Raw genomic sequence first — 10,047 nt, forward strand, 5'->3', positions numbered from 1 at the left:
GAAACCCCCCCCCCCCCCCTCTCATCAAATAGGCCATCTCAATAGGTCATTCATAAGGATTCATAAGGAAGTTAAATCTGCAAGAGGCCCCAATGTGGAGTGTGGACCGCCAAGGCGCAATAAGCACCGTCCCGCCCCAACTATTTTCGTTCTTTAAGCCCATTGTGCTATTTTACATGAACGTTGCGGCACGTAAATACTTGTCTGACGCCCGGACGCGTAAATTCTGCATTTATTTATCTATCTTTCTATTATGACTCCACAATAACACAAGTGTTATCAGGTAACCAACCCCTCCCTGCCACCCAGAGCCCCCTTTTGGAGTGTATGGATCACGAGTTAGCATGACATGTTATGCCCGAGTGGCAGTAGCCGAAGCCGTGAAGTTCCAACTACCGAAACCTGTATCTAAAGCCTTATCTGTGACTATACCGAATTAAAATCTGATTCAGCCTATTGCCCATTTATTCGTAAACATTTTCTTTAAAAGCTTTAAAATATTTTTAGGTAAATCGCAGACCTGTTGTATTTCTCCAGAAGAGTCTGCAGTACACAGGATCCATGTTCAGTACAACTTTCATCTTCATGCACGGGCGGGGCAGGACAATTAAACAACGGTGTGTGGGCCAGCAGTAAAAGTACAGTTATCACGTGACAATGGACGTTATCATCGTTTCGTAAACCTACAAAACAAACATATTTTTTTTAAAAAATGGTAATTTTAAACGACTCTTCATATTTTGAGTGGCGAGTCCGACTTATATGGTACTCTTACATTTTAAAATATCATAAATATTTGTAAGGTTATTCCAACAACAACAAAAAATGTTTTCCTCTCACCCATTAAAAAAACAGAAGGTGGGGAAAAAACAGTAATGATTTTTTTTCTCATTTTTTACAAAATATGTATTTGGCAGGGACGTCAAATAAAAATATTTCTTCAGAAAAAACGAAGTATCTGCATGTACAATTGTTCAAGGGAGTACAAGGGAGTACGGATGAATCTGGAGTAAAATTAGAATTGCCTCGATTCTCCCGAGTGTGTTCAGCATCAACAATCTTACAATACAATGGAAATAAATTGTCCATTTTCACACTCAAAGATAAATACAAATTGGAACTGTACAGAAATATAATACATTTTTAGAATATTAAGGCTAGACCCTAGAGACCCTAGAGCGACCGGAAAATCAAAGAAAATTGCTTGAGGATTTCATCTTTAGCGATTTCTAACTCCCGAGTTTGAATTCTTTAGAAGAAAGATGCAAATTGAAATTAGAGAGCTTTCTTTAGTTAAAATGGCGGTTAATCTCTAGAGTAATTTCCCACAAATTATCTAAATTTTTACCAAACTTTTCGATTTAATTAATTTACATTTTGTTAGTAGTGAACTTTTTTTATTTTGGTGTACAATGTACATGGGATCCGGATCCGTAAATGGAAAAAAATTCTAGGTTTGTTTTCCTTGAAAATGTTGCGTAAACGGCTTGTCTGTGTAAGCCTGAAGAGATATTACCGTTTCTGCAGCTCTAAAAATAAAACAAGGTTCGTTAAAATTTAAATGGGATATGACTGAACCAGAATTTAAATCAATTTTAATTAAATATAATTGAACGACTTAAGGTCTTACTTTGATATTCCAAGTGGAAAATGGTATATTTCGTTTTCTCAGTATAAAAACGGCAAATATAAGTTAGATTAGTAGAGATCAAAATACTCGCTCTTTGAAAGAAAATCAAATATTGCTTTAATAAAACAAACCATGTCCCTCCCCTCNATGACAATAAACAACAGAAACCTCAAGTTTACGTCTGTATTATATTATTTCACCTGACGTGGGAAAACTGGTTGCATGATGAGCAATTATACTTCCAGGATAATTTGGACGTGACCAGGTCTCCCACCTTCCTTCCCTCGGGGTTGTGAACGTGTGACAAGATGGACTCGTCCAAGAATAGCCTGAATTAAATAATAATTTATTCCACGGGCAAATAAGGATATAGTTAACAAAACGACTTAACCGATCAATCTTTTCGTAAGTTATTAGACACAAAATTTTAAAATACATCAAACAAACGAACAATAATCAGCGAAATTATTTTGAAGAATATTTATCTTTAATATGTAAAGAAAGATTGCAGGTTATTCCATAGTTCAATGCTTACCTGCAAAACAAGCAAGAAAATTATAAAAGAAAACAAATCCATCAAAAGTATTTTTTATTTATAAGATAAAAAAAACTTCTAAATATTTCATAATTTTATTTTTATAAAAAAATACCTAAGTAAACTTGCTAGACTGAAAGGGAATTCTTGAATTCTAAACGCTTGAACGTTGTTTAAGAATTCACGAGGCTGAAACACATATCCACAGCTAAACAATTTAAAAATAATTTTTTTTTTCAGAAGGGGATTGCGGAGATTCGTTGCTGCTTCTGTATTCCCTTAATTCCAAGCGTTTGTTTGATATGCATAGAGCTTTAGTAAAAACATTTTCATTTTGGAGGTCATTATAGGTCGCTCGAGGACGTCAGAGGTCATAAAAGCTCACGAGGTCATAAGAAGGTCAAACACTAAATACGTTGCTACTACTGTATTCCCTTGGTTCCTAGCTTTCGTTTAATATGCATTAAGCCAGAGTTTAAAACTTCTATTTGTCAAGGTCATATGATGTCATTAGAGGCGTGCAGCAAAAATAATTGGAAGATTGGAACCAATATACGTAAGCACTGAGAAAAGAGCTTTATTATGTAGAAGAAATAAATGCAAACTTGTAAAGTATTTATTTTTTGTTCTCTTTCTTCATACCTTTGAACTTGATTAGCATATTGTTATTTGGCCGAATCATATTCGCTCTTGATTTTACATTTCTCTTCAGTGCTCGCAGTTTTAACTCAGAACATCCATGCTCCTGTGTATTAATCAATTAATCTAACTAGTAATCAATCAATCAATCTGACCATTACTCAATCAATTCATCAAGTAATCAATTTATATAAGTATAAAATCAAGTATAAAATCAATTAGTCAAATAATAAATCAATTTATGAAGTAATAAATAAATTAAACAAGTAAAAAATCATTTGGTCATGTAATAAATCAATTAATTCAGTAATAAATTATTTAATAATGTAATAAATAAACTAATTACGTAATAAATCAATTAATAAAGTAAAAGTTAATAACGTAATAAGTAAACTATTTACGTAATAAATCAATTAATAAAGTAAAAGTTCATTAATCAAGTAACGAATCAATTAGTCAAGTAATAAGTCAATAAATCAATCAAGCAAGGTTGAATAAGGAGATTACTAACTATTACCAAATGTTAACAGCTACTAGGACTCCAGTAGGAGTCCTAGTAGGACAGCCCTTTCAACACTACAATGGTCGGCAGCTCCTGGCTCTTCATTTGTTGGTCATTTATAAGTTTCCATCTCATAAATCATTAAAAAAAAGATTGACCTGTATTAAATGAGAAGTAAGGTCTACTGAAGGGAATGAACTATCAGGACAAACAGGACAGTACAATGCTCCAGTCCTGATAAATATAAAATATTAAATCGAAACTGAATTCTAATTAAATTAGTTCTGTTAAGAATATTTGATTGTTCTTGGACAAACCATATTTAATCTTAATTAGAGATTTTGATCATAAAAGAGGAACCCTAATAATTAGGAATATTAACAAAAAATACTAAAAACACCACAACTACTTTTTTAATGTTTTAAAATCCATAAAAGTTCCTTTCATTTGTTGTTTGTCCGATTCACAAAGGTACCCTTTAAACCTTTATTTGAGCACAAGTTATAGGAATGATCCTGTTTTTCTTTTTAAAGCTTTTTTGCGATATTTTATTTTCATTAATTGTAGATTTATGGCCCAGAGTGTTTCCAGAGCTTTCATCCCGATCTAGTATGGTTTCATGAATTAGTCGTAAAACATTGAACGCCCCTTTTTCCTTTAATGAATTAATCGAAAAACATTAAACATCCCTAGTTCCTTGATTTGCTGTATGCTATATTTTCCGGTTTTTTTACAAAACACCGGCGTACTACACTTCCATCCTTAAAACTTATCAGTCTATAGAATATCAGTACATGAAGGATATATTTGTACTCCTGAGCATCATTTGTATGTATCTCAATACTTATTTTGTTCTAATTTTATATGTAAATAGTTATAATTTAATAATTGTATTTTCCTAATCATGAATATTTTCAGTGTATAAACATCCAAAGATGAAAAAAGTTTTCCTTCACCAGTTCTGTACTTTTGGAACTCAGAGAATTAATCCCAGTCCTTAATGTTGATCTGTAAGTCGTCGATCTGCGCGAAAAAGAAGAGGGGAGAAAATTTACGAAAAAAACAGGTCGAATACTCGATTAAGTACACACAGCTATCTAAGAGAGTTTAAAGTTTATTTCACATTAAAAAGGGAGAATTAATTCTAGATTCTGTAAACGCCTTCTAGTTGTACGGAACAAAATAATTTTTGTAGTTTTACGGAGGGGGTGGGGATTGGGGAAGGTGTTAATCTTCCCTCGGGGGGGGGGTTGAGGGATTGTCTGTCTCTTTGATTGGTTGAGTGATTGATGTACTAAACCCTACCTGACTTGATGAGAATTAAGGAGATGAGTGTAGAGTTTATCAGCTGGTCTATACAGAGGGGAAATAGATCTGCAAATATAGCAGATAGATTCAGCATGATGCAACAATATATGCAGGCTCACATCTACACCAGGTCCTAGAACAAACAATTATTTTTAAAATGTGTGAACTTTTATGTGGTTTGGAACAGAGTGCTTTGTATCCATTTAATTTTGAAGCAGATCCGGATCCAGGTCATGAAGACTTACTGATTTTTAAACAGAAGAATTTTAAAATCAGTTTGCTTCTTTTTTTTTTGCTATTTTTATGCTTAAACTTAATGAACCATTAAGAGACAAGGAATTTTTATAATTTCTCTTTTTCAGTTTAAATTTCGGTTTTGAGAGCAAAAGATTTGTGTTTGCTTTTTGTTGATATTTTGCTCTTTGGATCCGGATCCGTGGATCCGCACATTTTTGCGGATAGGCAATGGCTAGGACCAACATTTGATCTGCCTTATAGTAAGAATTTCTATTCCAGATCTTGATTATTAATATTCTAAACTTTAGCTAATATCCGTTGTCACTCTTTCACAAGTCATCTTTATTAATATTTCTCACTAGAACAAATCTTATCTTGCATTTTACTCTTGAATATTAAAAAAATCATTAGAATTATAAAACAGAAATATTCGAAATCCCTATACCTATATAACATTTATTGATAACTTGTTTGCGGTATAAACGTCAAAATTCCAAAACTACAGATTTATCCTAAATCCGTTGGATCCGCAAGATTTTGGCTTCCTGTATCCGGATAAAATATCAACTGAACTGTTTAAAAAAGAGAGATTATGAAAATTTCCTGATCGCTGAATGATTCATCGCGTTTTTGCATAAAAATAAGCAAAAAAAAGAAGAAAGATAATTTGACAATTCTGCTTTGGTATAAAAAATTAATAAACTTAAAGAAATGTTAATGGCCAGGACCCGGGTCCATTTTTTCCAACGCATATTCAGGATCCGGATCCGCATCAAAATTTAATATATCCTAAGCACTGGATTTAGTAAAATTCTCTAAATTTCTCTTCTCACCAATGAGTTTACAATGGGTACAAATATCATACAGATGCTCCTCCACCAAGTGCCGATCTCTGTCCCATGCATATCTAAAAAGTATTTTTCGATGAAACTGAACGATTTTTTCTTTTGTAATGATATAAACGGTAAAAGTGATATAAGTGATACAAGTAATTAAATAGTCAATATCTATTGAAAAACTTGATAATTGAAAAATAAAATTTTTGCAAATATTTGCACGAAGCGCCGAATTTTCGTGGATGATTTCACTTTGAAGGAACAAAATCAAATCAATATTTTCGGATAAACCAAATTCTTCTTAAACTCCTGAAAAACATGAATTGCAAAATAATAATAACCTGAATGGCTGCAAATCTGGACAGTATGAGCAGCAGTTAGGGTGTTCTTTCTTAGCAACTGAAATAATTAAATCCTATTCATATTTAAAATAACAAATCGAAGTTGACTTTGAAGAATTTGCCTTGAAGTGAATTTTCAAAATTTATCTAACACATTCTTCTTTTTAATAACATTTAGTAATTAAATGTTTGCATTGGCGTATTGAACGATGTTGCAGTGTGTCTACTTAAATCTCCTGAAGAGGAATAATTTTAAGAGCTTTCGAGAAAAAAAAAATGGTTTCTTAAAAGGACTGTAAGCAAAATTTTAAGACCTTCTATTTAAAGAGGAGCATCCCCGATTAACAAAGGTACCCTTTAACCCTTTGACTGATGTCAGACATATCCCTATTCATCTACTGAAACGTTTTTAATTGATAAATACTTAGTTTTCAAGCTGTTATCTATTTAAGAAACATCAATAAAAGTTTACTTAAATACGCTGATAACGTATAGAAGTCTATCTAATTTCCAGTTACGCAAGTAACAGATTAGCCGTTAGCTAACAGTCGCGAGGAATTCAAGTGGGTTTCGATATGTTTAAACAGAAAGATCTCACTACTCGATGAACAGTCAAAGGTTTTCAGGGTATCGTTGTGAATCGGGCATTTCCCTCTTCTCTTTGCATGGAGGGTCACAAGAAATTACGCTTACAGCCCCTTGCACTAAAAGACCAAAATCTTTCTAACGCTACACAACATACAAAAAAAACATTACGACTCGTACCTTTCTTTAACTTTGTATCAAAATTATTCTCAGTTTTGTTTCTGGTTCTATCAGATCTGATCTGATTGTCTCTAAGTTTTCTGATCTGTGGAACATCCTGGTGCACCAGCTCAAAGTGTTCATGATAGTTTTTCTGTTTTATAAATTCGTCCGACCAGCCTTTCTTCTCCAAACAGTAGAAACAGAAAATCTTTTTTCTAAAAAAAGACGTATTACTTCGGAAAGGGACTGAAGACAATGTCATGTCCGATTCGCAAGGATGTCATAAATACTTCATCTTAATAAAAATGGTGTGGCTTAAGCGCAGATTGACTTACAGAAACAATGGAGAAAGCTAGAAAAAAACGACTATATCTTTCATTTTAATGACTTTCTTAAAGGTTAGTAGTGTAACGTTGTGAGCTGGACATGCCCCTCTATAAATAGAAGGAACACCTTGTGCATAGTGCTCCCCCATAGGCTAGCTTTAAATGCCCTCTTTTTAACATTTACATATGTGTATACTGTATTATATAACGTTATAATATGAAAAACATAATGCGTAATGTGTGAAAATTATAAGAGCCTTTCACCTGTGTGAATAAAGTAAATGTAGTTTGAGTTGTTTTATTTCCTGAAACTTCTTCTGACAAACAGGACACCAGGAGCTATCTAATGAAAAAGCCCAGGTTAAACACGTTTATTATGAATTAGAATAGACTTTGTATCCAAACTTCTTTAATTAGTTCGACCCCCACCATCACTTTATATACATACATCTAAACAGTTTGTTTTTAATAGTGCTTAGGATCCGGATCCGTTGAATCCGCAAGATTTTGGCTTCCTGGATCCGGATCCGCAAAAATATGCGGATCCACGGATCCGGAACCAAGGGGTAAAATATCAACCTAAAACTGAAAAAAAAACTTTTACTCCTAAAACCCAAATCTGAACTTTTAAAAAAAGAGAGATTGTAAAAATTTCCTCATTTCTGAATGGTTCAAGTTTTATGATAAACATAAGCGGAAAAAATAAAACAAAAAAATTGAAAATAATTTTTTATTAAAAAAAAATCATTAAATCTTAAAGAAATCACCTGGATCCGGATCCATGTTTTTCCAGTGCGGATCCAGGATCCGGATCCGCATCAAAATTAAATGGATCCTAAGCACTGGTTTTTAACCTTTGTGACAGAAACAATCTGAAGGAATAATAATTGTCTTAAAACATTTCTTTTTAAAGTGAATATTTGCAAATTATTTTTTTTCCATCTCATTATCTGAGTTCGTTTCCCTTATGTCCATTTGACAGCCCAAATTTTTATTTTGAATAATCTTTTTTGTTTCCTTATTTTCTTGTGGATTTTAACAAAAAAAAATTTAATTTTTTTACCGATTTTGATGGTTATTTTATCGTTAGAACTGACGAGGGTCAACCCAAACCGAAATATATTTTCAATAAATGTGGAACCTACATCTACTTTTTTACCCTACAGAGGTTTGGTCCATCACCATCACCGAATTTTAAATCCAAACTTGCAATCAACAAGATCTACATTTACTTATTTTGAAAACAGATATTTTAGAATAATTTGATGTAAAGTAATTAATAAATTAATAATATTAAAGTAATCCGATTTGAAATTAAAAGTCAATTAATACTTTGTAATAGATAAAAAAATTTAAATACTGTACTTAAGGGGTATACATTTCTAGAACCGATGGGGGAGGAAGGTTTTCCCTCCTTTTTAATAACCAATATTTAAAACACTTGACATCGGGGGAGGGAGGATATTTATTTTCAAGAGGGGGGGTTCAGGAATTTAAACTTTTGAATTTTTACCGGAGTCCTGTCTGTGCGCAAACTGCAAATCTAAGTTCATCTTAACTATCTCTTGAATGTAGATTCCATTATCTATTGATGAAAAACTGTCTGAAAAAATTTAAATATCTTACTACTGAATATATATCATTATTAATTATATAAATTATTTTCAAACGAAAGGTACCTACTCATCTACCTATATAGTAAACTAACCTTAGATTTATCTGACATTTTAAAAACTAAAAATAGATTAGGCTGAATTAAGCTTAGTAGACGAGTTAAATCGGGGTTAGACTAACAAAAATGGGGATCGAGTCAACTTCACTTCGAATCGTGTGGAAGTTAGAAATACTTCTAGACAAGCTAGACAATTAGTTCGGATATCCTTTAGGTAAGTTTACTATAGGTAAACATCCATAGCATCGGCCGCGAATTTAACCAAAACCAAGATCATTAATTATTTCATGAATGGATATTTATTAGTTTAATTTAATGCTTTTTGATTTTGTTTGTCACTGATACGTGAATTAGTTTTGTTTGAATAATTTATTCCCTTTTGTTAAATGCCGACTTTACTAAAAGTTAAAACACTTGAAAATGTGTAAACTTATACTTATTCATCATACATCAAAACACAAAAAAAATTTCTGGGTAATTTCCTAGTATACGATTTTTGGACCCCTCCCCATTTGTTTTATTACTAGTTGCAATTGCTTAGATCCAATAAAGATTTATATAATAATTTTATAAATGGTATCACTTCAAATTATGATTGATTTTATCTTGGTTTCAAGACTTTCGTCAGTAAATATTGTCAAAACGTAAATTTGTTGCATCTGCGTCCTAAATAAAAACTAAATTATGCTTGGAATTTCAAGTAAACTAAGGTTTCCATTAAAAACAATGAAATTAAATTGATACATTTATGACAGTTATCCTGAGGGTTCATCAGAAATTTTGTTATCATTTTTTTTATCAAGAAATAACGAATTTGCAGACTCATCAATCATTCATCTTCTCGTCCAACAGTTTGTCACTTTAAGACCAAAATTTAATTTGTTTCGTCAAAATCTTATACATGTTGATTGATTAAATTTAAAATAAAATCATGGTCTCCATCATATTCATTTATCACAGTAGGAGCAATAAAGTGCTTCACCACACCCAACAAAAGTTTCCAACAGGTTGGCCGCCATATTGCAAATGTTTAAATTAAGGAAGTGGAAATACTGATATCTCATTGGTCAATTTGATTTTACGGACCTTGTCATTGGTAAAAAAATGTTCGACTTCTTTCTGGTTGGTTGAAACAAAAATAAAATTTCTCTGATTGGCGCGGATTGGTTCAGTGGATTTTCTGCAGTGAAAACATTTTAAATTCTAAAGATTGTAAGGAAAAATTTAATATTAAATTTTAATTTGACTATTTAAGTACGAAGAAAACGGACATG

At 32.2% G+C, this 10,047-nt stretch overlaps 1 protein-coding gene and 1 long non-coding RNA gene across 2 annotated transcripts; both read right to left on the minus strand.

Moving 5' to 3' along the window:
• Positions 1 to 477: 477 nt before the first annotated feature.
• On the minus strand, positions 478 to 8,720 carry LOC111708974 (uncharacterized). The gene is made up of 9 exons (XM_023482507.1): positions 8,615 to 8,720; positions 7,366 to 7,444; positions 6,794 to 6,990; positions 6,029 to 6,086; positions 5,685 to 5,758; positions 4,612 to 4,747; positions 3,465 to 3,540; positions 2,808 to 2,910; positions 478 to 683 (listed from the first exon to the last, which is right to left on the minus strand). The coding sequence occupies exons 1-9, from the start codon at positions 8,652 to 8,654 to the stop codon at positions 493 to 495; spliced, it is 954 nt and encodes a 317-aa protein (XP_023338275.1). The 5' UTR covers positions 8,655 to 8,720; the 3' UTR covers positions 478 to 492.
• LOC111708983 (uncharacterized) lies at positions 1,455 to 2,369 on the minus strand. Its single transcript, XR_002766766.1, has 3 exons — positions 2,281 to 2,369; positions 1,831 to 1,959; positions 1,455 to 1,529 (listed from the first exon to the last, which is right to left on the minus strand). It is a non-coding gene; the product is annotated as an uncharacterized LOC111708983 (long non-coding RNA).
• Positions 8,721 to 10,047: the final 1,327 nt, after the last annotated feature.

The sequence above is a fragment of the Eurytemora carolleeae genome, unplaced genomic scaffold (assembly GCF_000591075.1).
Source record: "Eurytemora carolleeae unplaced genomic scaffold, Eaff_2.0 scaffold168, whole genome shotgun sequence".
Classification (NCBI taxonomy): domain Eukaryota; kingdom Metazoa; phylum Arthropoda; class Copepoda; order Calanoida; family Temoridae; genus Eurytemora; species Eurytemora carolleeae.